This window comes from Lemur catta, chromosome 6 (genome assembly GCF_020740605.2).
Source record: "Lemur catta isolate mLemCat1 chromosome 6, mLemCat1.pri, whole genome shotgun sequence".
Classification (NCBI taxonomy): Eukaryota; Metazoa; Chordata; class Mammalia; order Primates; family Lemuridae; genus Lemur; species Lemur catta.
Window position 1 is genome coordinate 72,890,069 of NC_059133.1, and position 22,957 is coordinate 72,913,025.

The 22,957-nt window shown below is 33.9% G+C and overlaps 1 protein-coding gene across 1 annotated transcript; it reads right to left on the reverse strand.

Annotated features, from left to right (window-relative positions):
* Positions 1 to 237: 237 nt before the first annotated feature.
* On the reverse strand, positions 238 to 22,787 carry LOC123640578 (androglobin-like). The gene is made up of 9 exons (XM_045555178.1): positions 22,763 to 22,787; positions 21,828 to 22,018; positions 17,492 to 17,679; positions 15,796 to 15,980; positions 14,133 to 14,332; positions 9,238 to 9,349; positions 4,851 to 5,020; positions 2,786 to 2,962; positions 238 to 2,036 (listed from the first exon to the last, which is right to left on the reverse strand). Exons 1-9 carry the CDS (start codon positions 22,785 to 22,787, stop codon positions 1,920 to 1,922), a joined length of 1,365 nt encoding a protein of 454 aa, XP_045411134.1. The 3' UTR covers positions 238 to 1,919.
* Positions 22,788 to 22,957: the final 170 nt, after the last annotated feature.

Genomic DNA, 22,957 nt, shown 5'->3' on the forward strand with positions numbered 1-22,957 from the left:
AATCAAATTCATGTTATAATCTGCATTGAATGAAAGGCAGTGGATAAGGTAATGCTTAAGAGTATGAAGAAATAGAAAAATAAAAGACATTCAATAGTCAAAAGTTGGTTCTTGAAAAACATTATTAAAATTGACGCACTCCCTAGAGCAAGACTGATTGAGGAAAAAAAAAAAAAAAAAAAAAGAGTTAAAGATAAAATTTACTCCAATAAGTTGGACCTAGGTAAAATGGATAAATTTCTTGTAAAACACAGTTTCCTACTGCCGACACAGGAAGAAACAGAAAAACCAAATCATGAGACATATAAAGTACATATGAGTCTAAACTGATGAAGTTCAAGAATAGGCAAAATTAATTGATGGTGACAGACGTTAGACTAGTGGTTGCCTTGAGGGAGGAAGTGACTGGGAGGCGAATGAGGAGGACTTGTGGGACATGGTGTTTTATACCTTGATCTGAACAGTGGCTACTGAGTGTGCACATATGCGAAAGATAATTGAGCTGTACAGTTAAGATTTGTGCCTTCACTGTGTGTATGTTACGGACAAAGTCAGGCGCCTCTGAATCCTGGTCTTCACTAGGCCCTGTCTTTGGCCTGCTCACTCCATTTTAGCAAAGAATCCTGTGAAGCCAATTTACCCAGAGTCTACCCACCCTCGATATGCAATCAAGTTCCTCTTGGTAATTTCCCATCCACTACCTCTCCTGGCCTTATTGGCTATCAATCCCCACTTGTCCCTGTTGTATTCCAAGTTGAGTTCAGTCTCTCTTCCCTGTTTCAGTAGTCTTCAATAAAGTTTTTTGGTCATTTTTAATGTGTCCAGTGTAATTTTCTTTACATCTATGTTAATACAAATTAAAAAAATAAACACTATAGCCAAAAAGATAAAAACTTAATCTTATTCACCTATATTTTTGCTAACATTACACTACACTCTAACTATTAGAGGAGTGAGTACTTTAGAAGTTAGAAATATTTCAAATCCCAAATTTGTCACTTCCTAGATAAAGGTGACCCTCTGAACTTCAGTCTCTTTATCTGTGAAATGGGAATAGTAACATCTGCTTTAGAGTTGCTACAGGTTAAAGTGAGATAATGAGTATAAAATGCTTGGCACAGTGCCCATCCCAGGATCGTAGGGTTAGGGTGATGCTTGCTGTTCACACTGTTCCTATGAAAAGTTAAGAGACATTATTTGTGTAACAATTATTGAATTACATTCCTGAAGATATAAAAATGGAGAAGCATGATTTGGGATGTGGATGTCCTCAGCCTCCGTGGACAGACCAGTGTTGTGATAGAGGGAGCAGTCAAGTGGCTGTTAGAAGATGCTAGGGTCCGAGAGGGCCCCATCTGCAGGCTGGCTCTGTCTCTGGGGATCTTGTGAACTTAAAAAATTATTGACACTCTCTGTGCTGCTGTCTTTCTTGATAAACTGGAAATAATATTATATACTTCAGTGGATTGATGTGAGCATTAAATGAAATAATTAATATAAAGCACAGTGCCTGGCCCAAGGCAATCACTCAATAAACTAAGTTAGCTTTATTATTGTAATTCTTCATGTTATTATTTGCTATTGTTGTTATCAGAAAGGCGACAGAATTATGGTAGCAGGCCTGCCTTCAAGTTCCATACAGCTACCTTCCAATTAGGCTGCACTCTTATCTCTGGCTTCTTATTTACTTGTGTGTGTGTGCTGGGGGGAGGGGGAGGAAATGTAGGACCTAAATGAGAAAATGAGTGAAAGCGATTTGATAATTGAAGTGCTGTTCACACAGCTGAAATTGCGTGACTTTTTCCACTTCCTAAAGAAAAGAGATTCTGAAATGGGTCCTTTTTACCAAGCATGACCCACTGACTATTTTTTAAGAGGTGCAAGTAACAGCTGTGTGCTCTGAGGCAGCTGGGGTGGATTCACTGACCTTCTTCCATGGGTTTGGCCTGGCTTTCAGCCGCAGGCCCACTGGCGCTCTCAGCTTCGCAGGGTTTCTGAATGAACTGGAGGAGGTAATACAAACGAGCCTGCGAAGCCTGAGGAACAAACACAAGCGGCCTTTTAAGCTCTTGAAAATCAGCAACCAGTACAGGCGGCGACATAGTCTCGAACCAGGGACGTGTGAGTTGAGTAGGGCGGTTTGAACCAGGCCAGCTCTTCTTCATTACCAAATAAACTCAAATTCTGAACCAGCCATAATTTTGTCACAGTTGTATTTGAGAATGAATGAAGAAGCAGTCCTAAAACTAACAAGCGGGGCATGCTATCTTAGATTCATTTGCTCCTGAATCTTTTCATCTGCTCCAGTGCCGCTGAGTTGAAACACGAAGCGCTTATTTAAGTAGCAGTGTTTCACTACGGCGATGACTCTTATCAAACACAGGGGCGAGAGACGAGGTGTGCATGTTCCACTAGGGGGCAGCGTGCTTTTTATCTATCTAAGGCTGTTCTAAGCTTTGGGAAGCACGTGGGAAACATTTTTCTGCTTTCTTACGTGGGAGTGTTAAGGGCAGACGCGGACACAGGCAGGGCTATGTAAACGAATGAGGTAACTCATAGTTTGGGTCTGTAAGTGGCATCAGCGTGTGCTTTGCTTTGATTATCAAGAGAGTAACATTTCACAATGTGTCCCAATGTGATCTTAATATCTGGTTAATCAATGTCTGATAAAATTCTAGATACCATTTCTAAAGGAAAGACTGTGGTTTGACCTGCATGACTTTTTTTTCAGACCTTGCCTAAGGATGAAAAGTAAAAAAATGACAGCTTTTCAAAGTCAGGTAACCTTGATTGCTCTTCCTGGCTCAGTTGTCTCCCAGGCTTGCTTCATGGCTCGGATTTCATCTGCTCGTTCTGTATCTTTTCTCACTTCAAATAATTCTGATTCACTGTGTTCAGTGACCAACCTCAAAATCCAGTACGGTTTATTTGGGTCTTCTTGCTGAGAGTGCATAATGGATGTCTGATAAAATAAAATAAAAGTCTTTGGGTAGGAGGTTTTCCTCCTTTCATAAGGGTCTGGATATTACCTTATGATTCATAATTTCACTGTTAGGTATTTTACTCAAGAGATATGAAAACTTATATTCACAAAAGACTTGAACAAGAATGTTCATTGCAGTCTTATTCATAATAACACCAAAAGAAAAACACATAAATGCCTACCAACTGAGGGATGGATAAACAAATTATAGTATATTTATATAACTGGGTACTACTTAACATTAAAAAGTAATAAACTACTGATTACTGAGAAGTTGTTGAGGACAAAAGAGTACATCTTGTATGATTCATTTATATAAAATCCCACAACAAGCAAAAGTAATATATAGTGACTGAAAGATCAGTGCTTACTGGGAGATGCGGCAGGGGGATGACTGCAGGGAAGTTTGAAGGTATTTCTGAGCTTGTGGAAATGATCTATATATCTTGATAGGCACATGAATTACATGGTGAATACACTTGTCAAAACTCATTGAATTGTACAATTAAGATTTGTGCATTTCATTGTATACAAATTTTACTTAAAATTATACATAAGTATAATTTAGAACAAAAATTGTTTTAAATTTTTTTAGTTCTAAATTTTTTGTTCTAAATTATACTTATGCCCACTTATAGAATCTTGTCACAAAAATGAGAGAAGGATAATTGCTCATTTCCAGGTCTGCATATACTTGCTCTATATCCATTATGAAATCTAACCACATTTTGATGTCTCCTAGGGTCACTTGAGTGGACCATAGACTGGGAACAGGTTGATATAGGGCTTGACAATTTCTGCATAGGTGGGGCTCATTGGTGGCAACTGGGTTGGAAGAGAGGCTTGAAAGTGATGTGGTTACACTTCACTTTACATAAGGCTGAGACTGTGTCCATTATCCATGTCAAATAATGTGGCTGGGGAAGGGGGAATTGGCACAGCCACTGAATAAAGTTTTCCTGTGCAGTTTGGTTTCAGTGTTACCAAAAAGACCTTACATCCTACAGTATTCCCCTAATATTCTTGTAAGGACCGAACTGCAATATTCCCCTAATATTCTGGTAAGAACCAAATCTCACAACTGGAAATTTTTTATTTCTTCCTTTTAAAACACAGTGTATTGGCTTTTATCATTTTTAAATTGCTTGATAAATGAGTTTATCAGAAACTATTCTAGGATCCAGTTTTGATGAGGGAAGGGAGCACTGTGAAGATACTACAGGAGGGCCACGTGTCTTGTAGGAATACATGGGTTGAGTTAAACTTATTTACTTCACTTCCAAGGGTAGACTTCAGCGGGGAAATAAAACCTTTCAAATGCAAGTGGACCTTTCTGTAGTCTGGAATGACTGAATCATCGTCACTTCTCCTTATTTGCTATTAATAATTTTCCTTCATTGCCCATTTTACCAATGATATCAACATCCTACTCAGTTAATCCTGCTGGAAACCTGGGAAATATACTTTTTGCTCTTTAACACTCACTGTGGCAGAGGCTGGATTAGAACCTATGCTTTCTACCACTGTACCTATGACATCTAACATTAAAACTCTTTGTTTATCTTTAATCTCCTCCATTAGACTGTGAGTTCTTTTAGGGTAGGGACTGGATCATGTTAATCTTAGAGGCCCAAGTCCCAAGAAAAGTATTCTATACACTAAAAGTTCAATGAATGCTTTTTGATACTGAACTGGAAAAGGAAGCCTGGGAAAATGTCCAAGGAATGTTCTCAGAGTATTTGGATGGCTGCTGTAATCAGGGAGACAGAATTTTTCACAGTTTTGTCTTCAGGAGAGACAGACAAGTAAGCATCCAATGGACCTAAATTCATTAAGTGACTCAAATTTTAAAAAATACCACACCCACCTGAGGCTCAAAGCGAGGTGCCTGTTTTTCTTTAGCTGTCTTTTCCTTCTCAGAAGATTTTTCTTTGCCTTTCCTTGTTTTAGAAGTTCCTGAAGATTTTTGCCCCTCACTAATTGTATGGAAATCTGGGCTTCCCAAGGTAACTGATTCCTCGTGTTTCTCAGTATGAGCTAGAGAGACATAAAAATGGAAACCAGTGATTAATGATATAACAATAAAACCATTTCACATAAGGACAAGGGAAGTAAGTCAGGGAAAAATGGTTAATCTAAGAGTTTTGTGTTTTTAAGCAAACACCTTCTATAAAGGTCTGGTTGACTCCTTTTTATAACATTGAGATATAATTCATACACCATAAATGCACCACTGAAGTGGATAAATCGGTGGGCTTTGGTATAGTCATAAGGTTATGCAGTCATCACCACTAGCTATTAATAATTTGTTTCCTATCTGGATGTCTTTTATTTCATTTCTTGCATAATTGCCCTGGTGAGTACTGCCAATATAATATTGAACTCATTTATCTCTGCTCTAATCATTATTATTCCCTTCCTGGGGTAGAAGAACTCACCACTTTCACCTTGTGCTGTTAATCAACTCTGTTACCAGTAATGCTGTGTCGACTGTCACACAACTCTGTTACTGGTAATGCTGTGTTTATTGCAACAGAACAATTCACAATTTTGATGAATGTGCAAATCATCCAGAGAGCCTGTAAAATGCATTATCTTGAGGCTTACCCTTCAGAGATTCCAACTATGTAGTTTGGTGTGGGACCCAGGAATCTACCATTTTGAAAATCACCTCAAGTGATTCTGATACAACTGGCCTATGGATTGCATTTTGAAAAACACTGATTTAAGAAATCTATGCATTTTTCCCTTGTGTTAGAAATAAGTACTGCTGAAGGGAAGAAAACTGATGATTTAGAATTCAAAGAAGCTGAAGGTGCCTTCACAAGAGTGGTTCTCAAACCTTAGACTGTATCAGAATCACTTGAAGGGCTTGTTGTCAAACAGATTTCTAGGCACCACCTTTAAAATTTCTGATTTGGAAGATCTCTGGTGAGGCCCCAAAAGTTAAGCTTTTCACAAGTTCACAGATGGTGCTGAGGCTGCTGGCCCCAGGACCATACTTTGAGAAACACTGGTTTATTTTTAGGAGAGTGTATTTCCCTTTTGCCAACATGAAGGGCATTCGCCTTATGTTCTATTTCTAACAACTAAATATCAAAGTGGTGGTGGGGAGGGCAAATAATATTTGTTGAATCCTTACTATGTGTCTTTCTTTTTTAATTCTCAAAGCTTCCTAGCAGGGCAGATTCTGAGAGGTTATATAATTTACTCAGGTACCCCAATGGATAAGAGTTGAATCAGCATTCAAATACAAATTCATAGCAAATTGCACTTATACCCTATGAATATATGCAAATATTTTTTAAGGAATGTAAAAAAAATCAAATACAAGTTCAAAGAACCTGTCAGTTTCTTTCAAAATTGGAGTCTTGTTAAGTCACCCCATTAACAAAGTAAAATAGTAAGTGTAAAGAACCCAGATCTTATTGATTACTTGGTGCCCAGCTATTAGGTATGTTCAGATTGGGGGGAAGATCACCCTCAAAGACTGCAAAGAAACTGTGAGCACCACCCTTTTACAAGGAGGGAACTTGCCCTTTTGCCAATAATGCCAGCTTCTGAGAAGTGTTGTTCTGGGGAAAATCCTTTGGTCAAACAATCAAATGACTTGGAGGTAAATCCTGGACCAACCACTGGACAGGTTAGCTTTGGTAGGTTTATTACATCTTTTGAGCCTAAGTTTCCTCCTCTGTATAAATGGAGGTACTAAGACCATGGCCACGGCACTTCAAATAATCAATATAGAGCATTTAAAACAAGCTCATACCTAGTATCACACATTCTGGGGTTTTAAGATGCTTAACAAAGGTCAGCTGAAATTGAATCTCAAGCTTCCCCATGAAGTATTTCTGCAACTTTCTTTTCTACTACCCACAGTTCTCAGTGTTTGAGTCATACATTTAGGTGTATTTGATTCCACTGAAATTAGCATATTATAATACTCAAGTTTACATTCACAAAGCACCTACTGAAGTGTCAGGCACACAGCAGTGTGTGCCATCCTCTCTCTTTACATCATTAATATAGAGAATATAATAATTTCCATATTCTTTAATAAATAGCATAATGGAGGGTAACCTTTTCTCCTTTGTTATAAGTTCTTCAAGGCCAGAATATCATGATATCCCTCATTTTAAATTGCTAATTTCAGCTAATATAATGTTGAACTGATAATATGTACTCATCAGATTGTTTAATATGTAAAGCTTTCATTCCACGTCATATACATATATCAAAACACCACATTGTACCTCATAATTATATACAGTTATGATTTGTCCATTTAAGACAATCTTAATAAAAAAGAACTGTATTTCTCATATACCAGTCTCTGATACAATTATAAAGTCATTAATTTGGAATTTGTAGTAATTTATACTTGTCCAACCAATGTTTCTCAAAAAAAATATTCAAAATAATTCTATCTCTGATAGAAAAAACACTGAGTCCAAAGTTTGGAAGCCTAGGGGCAAACCCCAGATAGGCAAATAATTAGCCACATGATGTTGGGAAAGTCGCACAGCCTCTGTGAGTCTCTTCTGTAAAACTCTGGTTTGTTAAGACCATAAAGTTGACAAAAGGATACTGTGGGGACAAAAAACAAGAAAATCTGTACATGTTGAGAGCATATGTAGCAGTAAGATGCAAGAAAAAACATCTTACTGTTAAAAAATTATTAAAAATATGACTTCATGTTATATATTCATGTAATTAGGAGACCTCTAGAGGAAATGATTATTGGAATAAATTAATATACCCCTTTCAGAGAGGAAGTGCTCAAGGAGTATCTGTTGATAAAATGAATTTAAAAAGCCTTTAACATCATGCTTTTAGGTCTCCTCTTATATTGCCTTACACATATCCAGAATATAGTAGAAAGAAATCTTCAGTAGATAATAAAACTTATAAAAAGTTAAAAATGCAATTTTGTTTTTATGATTAAAATTCAGTGCTTAGATTTTTTATATATTCAGGAATCAAATCTGGTTGGGATTTGAACATTTACATATTTCTAAACTAGAATTAGAACAAAATGTACATTTGTCAAGTACAATCATACTTGGTAAATATAAACAGAAAAATCCCTTTTTATACATAAGTATATATAAAGATACATATATGTATGTTTAATAATGTTTGGTTTCTTCAAAGACCTTGAATTGGGTACACCAGGCATTCATTGAGCTAAAGAAGGAATTAAGTAAAGGAAATGTTATAATTCTGCTAATAAAATTGGGTGGGACTTAAAACCTAATATTTTTGAGAATGACAAAGTTTATTTTTGTTTTTGTAAAGGGATTAGAACTTCAAAGGCACAGGTCAGCAACATAAAAGTGTAACATATTGGCAAAAGGAATTTAAGATCACATCACCACTAATTATATATGAAGGCGAATGACATCACTAAGTGCTACTTGCTCAAGATGCTCCAGTCTTCTGTGTTCTTAAGTGAAAGTGAGCCATCTCAGTAAGCAATTTTTACTAAAACTTAGGTACTGAAATATACTAAAGGTGGCACTGTTGCCTCATGTTAACCAGAGACCAAGCTTGCTAAAAATTTATAACGGAAATATCCTAGGTAGTACATAGCCATATTTCAGGCCTTATTTTTTATCATGGGTTATAAAGATGTGAAGTTTTTGAAAAAAAATCAAATTCTATGTGATATTTCTCATAGAAATTAAAAGTTGAGTTTAAATGAGTAAGTGGAGCAACAATGACTTCTGAATGAATATAAAATTTAAATTAGGTCACCAACATAGTAATTATTAATAAAAAAGCACCTGACCAATTTCTTTATATAAAGTATTTATATTTTAAAAGCAAACTAAATTAATAATTTGAAGACATTAATAATTGAATTTTTCTAAAATATATCATATACTTAAAATTAGAGCACATAGGTTGAGTTGTAAATATAATTGATGCATAGCAGCTGACATATTGCTATTTTTAATTTAATCAAATTGCCTAAACATTTATAAACATGACATTTAAGACTGATTCTTCAGAGTAAAATTTTTACCTGCTAGAGAAAATGTGCTTAAATTAAATTAAATTAAACATATATTTTTATTTCTCATAAACCATGCAGTAAAAATGTTGAAATATGTAATCAATTAACAAAAGGAAATGCCACAATATATAGAATACAAATGATAAGCAATATGTTTTAATAATTACATGATCAATTTACTATTAAATAGTTACATAAAATGTAAGTGCATGTGTGAACATTTAGAGTGACATACCTTTGGTATCACTTTTCTCTAAGTCTTTTAGTGCTTGAACAAACGTCAGCTGATTTTCAGTGAGAGGCCAACTGTTATATAACACCAAACACTTTATAATATACTTGTAATTCTGTGAAATAAAATGCAGTGTTTAAGAACAAACAATAGGAATAGACACAGTATGTGTCTAATATAATTTATTATTCTAGCCACATGATAAATGTATAATTTTCTGGATCATATGATCATAATTTAAATAATCCCAGCTATTCTCCAAAATTTTGGAACACTACAATTTATAAAAGTTTAATATCCTCACATCCCCACCAACACCTGCTACTACCTAACTTTCTAATTTTTGCCAGTGCAATTGGTATAAAGTGGAATCTCACTGCTATTATATTTTGCATTTCTCAGGTAACCAAAGAGTTTCAGTATTTTTTTCAAAGCTGTTGGTCTTTAGGGTTTTCTCTTTTTGTGCTGAGGGCACAAAAAATGGTCCCTACATCATCTATTATTTTATTATGTTTATGGATTAAAATTTTACAATGAAATCTCCAATACATCTGGAAGTTGCCTTTATTCATGCTGTTAGCTAATGGTCTAGTTTTATTTTTCTCCATGGAAAGGTAATATTCCCAGCACTATCCACTCAACAGTCCATGTTTTCTCTGGTGATTTATGGTGTTGCCTTTAATTACATATTAAATTTCCATGCAAACGTGATATATTCATATTTTACTTTCTTCCATTGCTTCATTTTCCTATTTTTGCACTAATTAATACTATTTTTACTTCTATGGCTTTTTACCGTCTCAATATTTAGAAATATTAAGATATACTTTGCTCTTCTTTTTCAAAGTTGACTTAACTATTTGTGAATTGTTATTAAGTCTTGTGAATGTTAGAGTAAGTTTAGAAAATTTCCGACAAATACAGTTGGAATTTTGATTGATATTGCATTGAATTTAAAAGTAAATTGGAGATAACTGGTGTCTTTATACCATTGTGTCACCTCTGTGAAAAACATGAAATACTTCTCTATTTATTCAAATCATCTAAGTTCTCCAGTTGGTTGGATCATCTTCTATGTCCTTTATTGAAGTGTTAAGTTTTTCTATAGACAATTGATGCATTACTGGTTAATTCCTAGATATTTTACAATTTCATTGCTATTATGAAAGGGATCCTATTCTAATGTCTAGTACATAGTGCTACTGTAAAGAAAGGCTACCAGTTATTGTAAGTTTTAGAACCTGCAGTGTGGTGATTAAGAGTATGGCCTCAGGGGCTGGAGCTGTCTGCTTTCAAGTCCTACTTCATTACAAACCAGCTGTTTGGCCTTGAGCAAGTCATTTAAGCTCTCTGTGCTCCAGGTTCTTTGTTAAACAAGGATAGAATACTTCAAGAGTTGCACATATAGTGGTAATATTCGTGGGGTGTTGGGCAGATGGGAGGGGGGAGAAGGGGACGGGTATATACACACCTAATGGGTGCACTGTGCACCGTCTGGGGGATGGACACTCTTGAAGCACTGACTTGGGTAGGGCAAAGGCAACATATGTAACCTAAACATTTGTACCCCCATAATATGCTGAAATAAAAAAATTAAAAAAAAAGAGTTGATGGGAGAATTAAAGATCTATGTGTATACACAGTACCAGGTGCATAGTAGATGATGAGTAAGGAAATATATAAGTATTTGCTATTATTAATGTCTCTGACAATCTTGCTATTATATCATCTGTAAATAACTCGGTGATTATTTCGAATACTCTTTTATTTATTTTTTCTCTTGCATTATTGGTCTGTGCAACGATAGTGGACATTCTTTCTTATTTGAATTTTAATAGGAATATACCTAAATTATCTACATTAATGTGATGTTTTTGTATATAATAGTTCTCCATTAAGTTTAAGATTTTTGATATGTAACATTTACAGTTGAAAAGTTTTCTCCTATGCTAGTTTGCTAAGAGCACTTTTGAGAAATCCATAATAAGTATTGAACTTACATGTTTCAGGGTCATATATTTTCATCTAGTCAAAATTACTGTGGTGACTAATACTGATACATTTTTTAACAGCAAAACACTTTTGAATTCCTGAGATGAATGCTCCCTGATCACTTTCTGCACTGGTGGAATTGTTACCTATTATGTTCTTTGTAATTTTTCACTCATGTTTATAAATGAATTTTATTCACTTTTTTGTGTTACTTTTATCTGGTTTTGGAATCAGGATTACATTAATCTCTTAAAAAGCCTTTGAAAATTTGTATAATTTTTTTGTTTCCTAGAACAATTTACTCCTTGAAAGTCTATTAGAGCTGGGCCTATGGATTTTTGGAAAATGAAGACTTAGAAGACTTTGGATTATCATTTCAATTTTATTATTCTTTCTTGTTTTATTTAGATTTTCTATTTTCTTGTGAATCAGCTTTGCCGATTCTCCGATGCCCCCGGGAACTTACGTGTTCCCCCTCCTCCATAGGTTTTTTTGTTGTTGTTGTTGCTGATACAGTATCTTTTTAATTAAAAATGAGACACATCTTTTTGTATCTTTTGAGGTTTCCTTTTAATCTACATGACTATATTATCTATTTAAATAATAATTTAAAAATATATACATAGGGACAAGCCATAAAACTGCATCAGCTGGATCCCAGATCCTCTTTCCCCAAGGGCAGCCCATGCTTGGTCCCCATAGGTTTTGAATTTGTTGGCAGAGTTGTTTATAACACTTAATATTTTTTAAACCTGTTGTCTGTAATTTCACCTCCACCCTATTTTTTCTTCTGTATTTTGTTAATTTATGTATCTTTCTCTCTCTTTTTCTTGATTGGTCTTACTAGAAGTATGTCTACTTCATTAATCTTTAAAAGAAGTAGCTTAGAATTTATTAATCTAATTTATTTTTTGTTCCCCATTTCACTGATGTCTATTTTCTATTAAAATCCATTTTCTTTTATCTTCGAGTTACTATTTTGTTTTTTCCCTTTTATTACAATAGCTTATCTCATTTGTTTTTGATTATTCATGCTTCCTAATGAATTAATCTAAAATTAGCATTCCACTAAATGCTATTTTAGGTGTTGCTTACGAATTTTGATTTATAGTTTTTTTACTTTTATTGAATCTTATGTATTTCATAATTTCCTTTTTTGATATTCTTTTTTAGCTAAAGGATTATTTAATATACTTTCAGTTTTCACATTTATGGGATTTGAAACTCTGTTAATTATTCTAGTTTATTGCATTATGTCCAGATAACATATCTATATGATATAGATAGTATGGATTTCATTGAGGCTTCCATTTATTGCCTATTACAGGATAGTTTTTAAAAAATATTCTGTACGTGCCAAGAAAAATATGTTCTTCATTTACTAGGTAAAGTGCTTTATATAGATGCCTCAGCTATTAAGTTTATACTTAGATTTTTCAAATCCTCACAATCATATTTATTTTGTTTTTCAGCTTGATCTTTCCAGTTTCTGAAAGGAATGTGTTAAAACAGTGGTCCCCAACACTTTCAGCACCAGGGACCAGTTTTATGGGGACAACTTTTCCACGGGGCTTTGCGGTGGGGTGGGAAAGAGAGGGGCGGCTGGTTTGGGGATGATTCAAGCGCATTACATTTATTGTGCACTTTATTTCTATTATTATTACATTGTCACCTGCCACTCACTGATTTGATGTATTATGTTCTCTGTGCAGTCAAACCTCTCTGCCTTAGCAAAGATAATCTGTATTTGCAGCCGCTGTCCAGTGCTAGCATCATTGCCTCAGCTCCACCTCAGATCATCTGGCCTTAGATTCTCATAACGAGTATGTAGTCTAGATCCCTGACATGCGCAGTTTACAGTAGGGTTCGTACTCCTGTGAGCATCTGATGCCACCAATGATCTGACAAGAGGCGCAGCTCAGGCGGTGATGTCAGCCATGGAGAGTGGCTATAAATACAGAGGAAGCTTCACTGGCTTGCCTCCTCTCACCTCCTGCTGTGCCGCCCGGTTCCTAACAGGCCACAGACCGGTACTGCTTTGTGGCCCTGGGATTGGGGACCACCGTATTAAAATATTCAGTTGTTAATTGTTGACTTTCCTTTTTTTTTTTTTCTCCATAGTTCTAAAAGTTTTTTTCTTTTTATTTATTGTGTTTGGGTAGTTAGGTGCCTATATGTTAGTATGCTCATATCTACTTGATTTATCTTCCTTTTATTTTTATATACTATCCTTTATAAATTATATGTCTTGATGTGTTAAAACTATCATCACAGGTCTCATTTCGTATTTGCCAGGTATATTTTTCTTTGTATTTTTAATCTTTCTTTGACATTTTGTTTAAAAGTGTCATTTTGGACTACTTATAGTTATATATCTTTAAAATTTTAGTCTTTTAATCGATTAATTTAATCTGTTTGAATTTATTGTAATTACTATCGTATTAGGATTTAATTCTGACACTGTATTTTCTTTTAAATTCCTTTTACTTTTTTCGTTTTTGGTTTCCAATGCACAGGTCTTTTTTTTTCCTGCTACTTTAAAATACATGCATTGTCCTTTTTTTCCTGTAGTTTTAACCACATACAGATTAGTTTTTATTAATATGTGACCTTTCATATGTGACCTTTATTATTAATACTATGTGACCTTCAAAGTTATATAGACTCATAACTGTAAAGTTAGATAATTACATCTACATTATTGAGTTAGCGTACAGATGAAATTTGCCATGTATTTAAAGATCTTGGCACAGAGAAACAGTCAAGAATGATTTATTCTTCAATTCTGCTTATGCACTGGTGACCTTGCATATTATATATTGACAACTTTCAGGAAGTGGATTGTTTTTATGTTACATTAGATTTTTAGGAGCAGTCCTGAATACTTCTTTTTAATGTAAATATACCTGCTGTGGCACACTAGCAATTTCTTCTGTGGTGGGTGTACTGGTAGTTTCCTCCTCCAAAAGAGGCAGACCAGTGTCTTGTATTATATTTCCAGGTTTACCCTTATAGGATTTCTGACTTCCCAGGGCAGATTTCTTCTTAACATATACTTCTTGTTCTTTCTTGGATGCAGCGTGAAATAAAAGAACTTGTTTGCTAGCTGAATAGGAGAAATTTTAAGTTTAATTTAAAACATGTTATATATATATAATTTTTATTAACTACATGGGTTAGATCTCTTCATAAAATACTCAAAGGAATAGGTCAATTCTTTTTGTTTTAATGAGATAAAACCCAACATGACTGGCTCCTTGGAAACATTCTGATAATAGAGAAATCTGCTATAATAGTATGTTACCTGCACAGGGTAGTACATATTCTGAACAACTATTGATTGCTAAAAGAATATACAACACTTCAACATTTTCTCCTTTATTTTTGTACCACTCAAATGACTCTAAGCTATTAATAACCTCACTGACTCTGACTTTCTTAAAGTTTAACACCATTGTGTATGTCGTCACACTTTAAAAGACTTTCACTTTAATTTTTAATTTATATTTTTATTATTTTGTAATTAACAGATAATGTAAGTACCCTTGGTAGGAATAAAAAGAGAAATATGTTGGATATTATTAATTAATTTATCAAACATGTACTGAGAGAACCTAAGTGAATAACACAGGGAAATTTCAATTCCAGCCATAACAGAGTAACGAGCATTATACTTATTCTCCCACCATAAAAAATGATAAAATTGGACAAAATGTATAAAGTGTGTTCAGTCACTTGGACAATATATATCTCAGGATTGTGACCACTTGTATTTACCTTTGGCTTGGAGGTCCCAACCGCTGCCATAAAAAAATGAAAAACGTTATGGTTTTAAGAAGAAATATCAATTGGCAAAATAGGTAAGATCCTGATTTTTTTTTACAATGTAAATGCAAAAATGGAGAATGGAGGCATAAAAGCTAAACTATTTACAGTGTGTTCTGTCAAAAAAGCTAAAATATTAACAATATTTTTTTCTGGGTAGCATGATTATAGAGAATTTCTTATTTCCTTGTTTACAATTATTTATTTTTCCAAATTTTCTGCATTGGGACATATGTGATTTTTTACAGTCTGAATCAAGTTACTAAAGTGACTGAATGAATAATACACCTCAAAGTATCATTGTCAAGCATTATTTCAGAAAAATTTATTTTATTTATTTAATAACTCTTTAAGAATATTACATTGAAAGTAATAACTTTAAAGTTTCTGTTAACTTTAATATGCAGAATACTTTCTAAAAATCATGAATTGGGAATGAAATAAAAGTAAAAGATTCTTTCAAAATAATAAAAATTCTACTTCTTATTAAGAAAGCTCATGTAATAAGAAAATAAATTTTTCTCCAAGGTGAAAAGTCTTTAAAGTACACATATAACCAAACTATTGATTTTCAGAGCCAAATTTCACATGTAAATGCAATAGTGGCATTTTAATTTTTACTATAATATCAAGTTTTACATATTTAAGTGGTTACTTGCTATCTTATCTTCATTTTTATGATGTCATGCAAACATAAATGTCTATTTATGAAAGCAAATATGCAGTTCAAAAAGGCACACTTACATTGGGAGCTCAGAGTTTTATCACTTCTCAAGAAGTTGAATGCTGGGATTATAGCTTGGCCTTTTCCAATGCAGCTCACCAAAATTTCTTCATTTTCTAGGACCTGCAGCTTGATGAAAGCATCTGGTTTGGACGTGCGTACTTGTATCGTAACAAGTTGTGGTACTGCCACTTTAGCTGAATACCTGTCAAAAAACATTAACTTTATAATCAAGTATATTACTCTCTCCCTCAAGTCAGTAAAGGAAATGGTATAATTTTCAGACATGATAAACCTAAAAGTGAAACCACCTTGTAAAGTCTGCTAACATCCTGGAAATATTAGTTATTATAGATGTTGGCAAAAGATCCTAACATTGTACAATAAAACAAAGGGTGTTATAGGACTTTTATTATCAAATCCCAAATTTAAAAATGTGCCTTTTTTATTTTATTTTTTATTTCAGCTTATTATGGGGGTATAAAATTTCAGGTTATATATATTGCCCATGTCCTGCCCATCCCTCCGAATCAGAACTTCAAGCATGTCCATTCCCCAGACAGTGCGCATTGCACTCATCATGTAGTTATACCTCCATCCCCTTCCCCCATGCACCAATAAAACTTAATAGACTTAAAAGTCACTAAACCCTGTAACAGATCTGCAAACTACTGTCACACTAACCTTTTCCATTACATAAAGAGCACAACTGGCAGAAGCAGTGCCCTTGGAAGCTTCCCTGATAACAGCGTTTTCCTTGATTCACAAAAATGCAGAAAAATTAAAGTAGTACCCATAGCCTCCATCCTCGTCTTTTACCAACAGGTGGGAAACCTCTTGCAAAAAAGATTGGAAACATGCATCTGACCCAGGAGTGCGGAACCTGCAACCTTAAGGCCACATGTGGCCTTCTAGGTCCTTAAGTGTGGCCTTCTGACTGAATCCAAATTTTATAGAACAAATCCTTTTATTTTTATTAATACATTTTTGTTTGTCTTTTATATTTTTATTTTATTTTTTAAATGAATGTATTTAAAATACCAAAGAATAAAATAAATTTCCACAAAATAATCCTCCCAGACTGACCAGCACAATTAGAACACTAGCTAGTAAGCCATAAGGGCTAAATTGATGGCTGCTATGCTCATGATTTTAGTTCTAACCTCCCCCGCCTGACTGGAGCCACTGCTGCATGAGGCTGGTTGGCAAGAGTTTATGGGGGTCGAGTATACAAGTTTGTTATCAGCTTTTGACAATGGTGCACTGTGTTTCTGTCTGAAGTGGAATTTGTGAATAGTTGCACAGCTCAACAGTATTTTTTAATACTGTCTGCCTAACAGCCCATCATGTCAAAGAAGACTAAGAAAATGTTGAAGGAAGAAAACAGATTTTTTTTAATGAGGATTGGGAATTGCAATACTATATTATTTCTGCTGAAGAATGTTTAAAGTCACAAAGAATGTTTAAAGTCTCAAAGAATATTTAAAGTCAAATAGGATGATGACAAAGAAAATATCATTACCATTATATGCAACCATCTAAGGTTAATCCTATATAATGCCCATATAATCACATTGCTCTAAATTAATTGTTTCCAAAAGAGCATAGAAATTCAAATTAAAAACTGACTCACGATTTTACTGCAGAATTGATTTTTATCCTAAAATATTAACATTTTAAAAAGAATGCATTTTCCCTTCGGCCATATACTTGTACCTGAATAAAATTTTCTTATCATTGGGTATGTAGTGATCTCTGATTTCCTTTATGGTGAAAGCATTGTATGGAGAGTCCCGAGAGAGGCATGGGAGTGGAGTGTAAGAGCCAATGAGGCGCAGTTTCCATCGTGAGGCTGATACATATGTATCACCCGTAAATACTTCAGCCACAAATGTGTATCCCTTCTATAAGAAAGAGAAATTATGCAGAAATGAGTAATATTGTTACTAGCCTCTTAAATGTACAATATGTCACAGTACTAAATGTTTTATTATCCTGATACACATACAAATCCCAAGATCTCTCAATGAACAGTAGAATCCCTAGCATAATGTTTTGAAATTACTCTTCGAAAGTGCCATCTTACATGTTGTCAGGAAAATGATTCTAACATTTTTCTTTGTGTAGTTCTTTGACTGTATTTAAAGTGCTTAACTGTAGTAGATGATAACTGTTTTTTTCCTAATTCTTCTAATGGTTCCAAAGGTAAATTTTTATCATCGCATCATCCTGGAGTGGTCCAATAGGTTCTGATTTGATTTTCCTGTCTCTCAGATTCATCTTTCTAAAATACTGAAGTGAGAAAAGCATAAGGGTTCATAGAAATGTAGTTCCCTTGAGATGACAGGTAAAGCTATGGAATTAACAGCTGATTTGATTCCTCGGAACCCAGATGTATGGTTGGAAATGAGCTCCTTAGGGTGGAGAAAAGCAGCAGCTAAAGAACCTGGGAAAGTGCCTAGTTTATGGTAAGGAGCAGCTTTGTTCAACACAACTGGATATCTGGGCAATAAGTCCATGAACCAAGAGCATGATATCATAATAAGATGCAAAGCCTCAAAGTAATTCTGAGTTTATAATTTCAGATGCCCCTAATAAAGAATAAAAAGGCAGATTTGTCTTCCAATTGTTCTCTGTTAAAGAGGAAGTTCTCTGACATATTTAGATTTCCAGAAACAAAGATTAGATACATACAAGCCAGAATGAATAAAAAAAAATCAATAGACATCTAGGAATATTAACTCATAATGAAATGATAATTGGCAACACCAAGAAGGACCTTTTGACATTATGTTTGGGGTGAGTAAAAAAAGGAAGATAAATCATATATGCTAAAGCATTTTTACTTGCAAAGTGTAATGCACAGATTTGTTGCTTTTTTATTATTATCCAAGCTTATGGTACTAATGCATTAAAGAAGCAAAACAAAATTACAGGACTCCTACTTTGTGTTTGTCCAGACTCACAGAATAATTGTAAGAGAAAAAATATTTATAAAATAGTGGGATAGATATCAGTAAGTGAAAATCTATAGCTAAACCAGTGATAGGATTTTAAGATAGAACCTGGCTATTATAAATAGATTCAAGACTCTCAGAGTAAAAGAATTACATATACAGTACTGAGTACTGAGAGATCTCATGGATGAGTATTCTGAATTACATTACATTACAAAGACATTATGTGGTCTTCAGGGAATTATGAGAAAAACAGAGTGAACAATTTTGATTTTTCAAATTGAAGAAGAATATGTACTCTGCAACCACAAACTAGTAAATTTAATAGTGGTCTTTATCAAGGTTCTACAGCAGATCATAAAAAAGATGTCTCATGAGAGAACCCAAAAGAACAAAACATTCTTAAAAGCCAATGTGAGTTTATTGGGAACAAAAACTTCATTTTTAAAAATAAGATTAGAAGACACAAAATCAGGTAAATATTGCAGGCATGGTGTTATGGATTTCGGGAAGGCGTACGTCAAGGCCTCTCGTGAATTTCATATGGGCCGGGATGCCTCTTGATGAGTTAGCCACAAAGTTCCTGCCTAGGGTTACCAGTTAGGCACTACCTACCCAGCCAAAAACATTCAGTTGTCTCTTGAGACCACAATGTCAACATGCCTTGCAGGTGCCCAACACGAATGCAATCATAAGATACAAAACAATGGAGTAATGATCCTTTTTACGTTTAAGTGTGCCAGAATTCCCTTCAGAGGCAGCGTTCAGTTCTGGGAACCACATTTTAGCAGCAATGTTGAAAATTTGGAAAAATGTTCAAAGATCAAGAATCAAGAAGTGAGGAAAACTGCACCACAAAAGTGACCACTGCTTCTAGTCACACAATTTTATATCCTCCTCCCAAATCTCTCTGTTTTTTTTTTTTTTTTTTTTTCCCCTAAACAGAGCTATCTAGAGTAAAAGGGTAGAATAGAAAAGACAGGAGAGAGGAAATAAGTGTGTTTGGTGTGATCCAATTTACAATTTTAAAATAATAGTTAAGTAGAGATGGAATGTTCTGCATATTAACTCAAAATGCATCATTTAGAAGTATCCAAAAAAAAAAAAATTCAAGCTTAGTCTAAAGAAATAAGTCTTTAGTGGAGTTACTAAAATAAAAAACAAACCCAACCCAACCAACCAAAGTATGCTAGATGTAAATACCAATCAGATTCCTATTTGAGTCAACCAAATGCTAAAGGTCCTTTCCAAAATTAAGCATCCATGACTAATATTAATATACTTTATCAAGTGAAGTAAACCTCATTTCTCGATTTTGATGACATCTATGGCCTTGATAGTCTCCCTTTAAATGAAATCATCTTTTTGATCTTGATCTTTGGGACTTTTTATTTCTAATCACAATTAATTATTTCTATTCAAAAAAGAAATCTAGGTCAAACTGAGAAAAACAAACATTCAAAAAATAATACACTGGTGTGAAGACTAGTTTGTTGTTGAAGAACTAGTTCTCCCCTGTAGTGTCTGGTTTAACCCAAGGTTTTCTGCTGTAAAAAGATAAATTTCACAAAACTGCAATTTTCAATAAAATATAATTAATTAGTACATAGAGGAGAATAAGTATAGTGTAAAAGGAAATTGTATGAGCCAAAGATGGTAATATATGTTTGATGTGCAGAAATTGATTTGTATTAGCAAATTGCTCTGTTTTTAAGAGAAGTATGAATACCCTTTCAAAAACAATTAAGGAAAGTAAGTATAAATAAAAATATCATAATTATAAATAAAAACATCAATACATTGACTTTAATCAAATGAGTATTTAAAATTATGTTTAAGTGTATAATTCCAAGTATAAATACCTACACACAAAAATATTAATGTTCATCAGATTTTTCTCATAAAATGTAAATGTGAAACTTACCAAATCTAATAGAGAGTAAAAACAATTTAAGCCTGTTACAATTTGATAATATCTTGAAATTTGGTAAAATCTGACTGCAATATCAAGAAAATTTATCTCATGAAAACCAATAGAAAAAAATGCTAAGAGTTTAATAAAACATATATGTTTTAAAAATTATTAAAAAAAATTAGTAAAAATAAAATTTTGAAACTACTAATGTGTATATACATATGTATGTATATACATATGTATACATATCAATTAGATTAAACAATTTCATCAAGAATGTAATTGCTTTCATTTTTAAAAAGTTTCACAAAATCTCTAAAACAGCTCAAAAGTGTTTTAGGTTTTTTTATATAGTTAACACGTTTTTAACTTATTTTTCATTCCTACAAAACCAGTATCCACTAAATAAGTGTGTCTTAATTCATTCAAAATAATGCATAGAACCAAAGGTTGAAATGAGCCTCAGAAGTCAAGTCCAACCACAACGCAAAGAGAAAAATGAAGTTCAAAGCTATATAGCTGAAGAATAGAAAATCAGAGCTAAAACAGATCTCTTGGTTTCCAGTCCAGGCACACACCATCCTTTGTCATGAATCCCTAAAACACGAGTATGGGATTTAAATGAACAGAGAGGCAATGTGGTTTGAGTGAAGGTCAGCGATCAGGGTCTATCATTCCACAGGAGTAACATGCCAAGTGCTTCTGGCCCCTGAAGGAATTTATATAGCCCTAGAAAAGACTATGGGTGTGGGAGGGGGTGGGTGGCTGTGTAATCTCAATTTTCTGAAATACAGAGCAGTAGAATAAAAACCCAGTGGGAAAAAGAGACAGTCATTTGGTTTAGACATACGACTAAATGAGCTCTTTAGATCCATTTATGTCTTAAGGATTTATATGATTTTATGATTTCAATAATTAGAACTTCTAATGCTTTCTTTTTGTCATATTTTCTTTGGGGAGGAGGGGAAAAAAAGAGAGCTGAGAGGTAATGAATGCTCTAGCATTCACATTAAGTATCTCATGTTGTCAAATAAATGGGACTTCTATAAGGAAAGACCAGGGCCCTTTTCTTGTTAAGTAGATTGAAAATACCTCCGCCCTACCTTCTCCTGGCTCCTCTATAAACTGAAGGATTTTCACTGCCATTCTATTAGATGGGGAAAACAAACTTTAAACCTACCTTATTCCTGGTATAAAGATAAGGCACCAGCTTTTGGAACACCTTTGGCACTTGTTCCATTGTGTCATTATTAACAACATGTAGCATGCAGACTGGAAGTGTAGTATATACTTTGGGAAGCAAAATCATATCTTGAGGAACCAAAAATGTTTCCCTGTAAATACAAAAGCAAACTTTCCCTTGACATGGATCTTAAAGAAAGTCTGAAATTAGGCTTAATGCCAAGAAATTTTAAAAAAGTCTAAAATTCCAAATAAGTATAAGGTATACATATTATTTTCTTTTAAAAATTACTATTATATGCTATTTTCATGTAAATGAGAACTCCACTAATAAATTCCATTTTATATTTGTGACTTTTACCAAATATGCTGTTGCTTAGAAATAAAAGAATATCTTTCTATACTAAAAGCATATTAATGTGTTATATTATTTTTTCATGCATATAATAATTAACATTCTTCATATTTTGATGAAAGAAACATAAATAAAAATTTCTATAATATCTCATTCAAGGGTAGCAACTTTGGAAGAATTTTAACTAAGTCATGAAAGCAACCTAGAAGCCAAGACTGTTACTACTATCATAAATAAAACTCTATAGATATGAATACTGCCAGTATACAGACTTACCTGAATAGTATAAACCAAGTATTTGGTGGCTGATCTTGATAGGTCACAGTATAGTCAGCAAAAGCAATCTTAGTATCTTCATCTTGATAGCATGGATAAGATTCCATAGACTTGCACTTGCTTTTAAACATTAGTCTAGAAGTGTCAAAATATATTAAGTATCAATGGCAATAGCCACTTTTAAAATAAACTCTATTTACAAAAAAGAAATAGGCAAAAGATAATATAAAGTATTATAGGACATTGTTTGCTGGATTGAGTTCTTGATCAACGTGGCGGGGGGGTTGTGTGGCCCATGGTACCTGGTGCCAAAGCAGGGGAACCCATTCTAGGTCAACCATAACAGATGTCTCTCAAAGGTGCTCAAGGTTACCTGAAGCTCTTAGTTAAAGGAGAATGTAATTCATGATCAAGGGAGTTATCAAAGTTTATAGGTGGGAAATCAGAACCAAAGTTCAAACTATAAGGATAAGAAAACTAGAAGCAGGCAAACCAGC

Bases quoted from the DNA above. Each gene is read 5' to 3' on its own strand.
- LOC123640578 (XM_045555178.1), bottom strand. From the start codon at position 22,787: ATGGGTTCCCCTGCTTTGGCACCAG. The intron at 15,981-17,491 runs GTACAAGTATAT...GTTTTTTGACAG, and splicing joins GATAAGAAAATTTTATTCAG to GTATTCAGCTAAAGTGGCAG. The intron at 9,350-14,132 runs GTATATTTACAT...TTTATTTCACAG, and splicing joins TTGCTAGTGTGCCACAGCAG to AATTACAAGTATATTATAAA.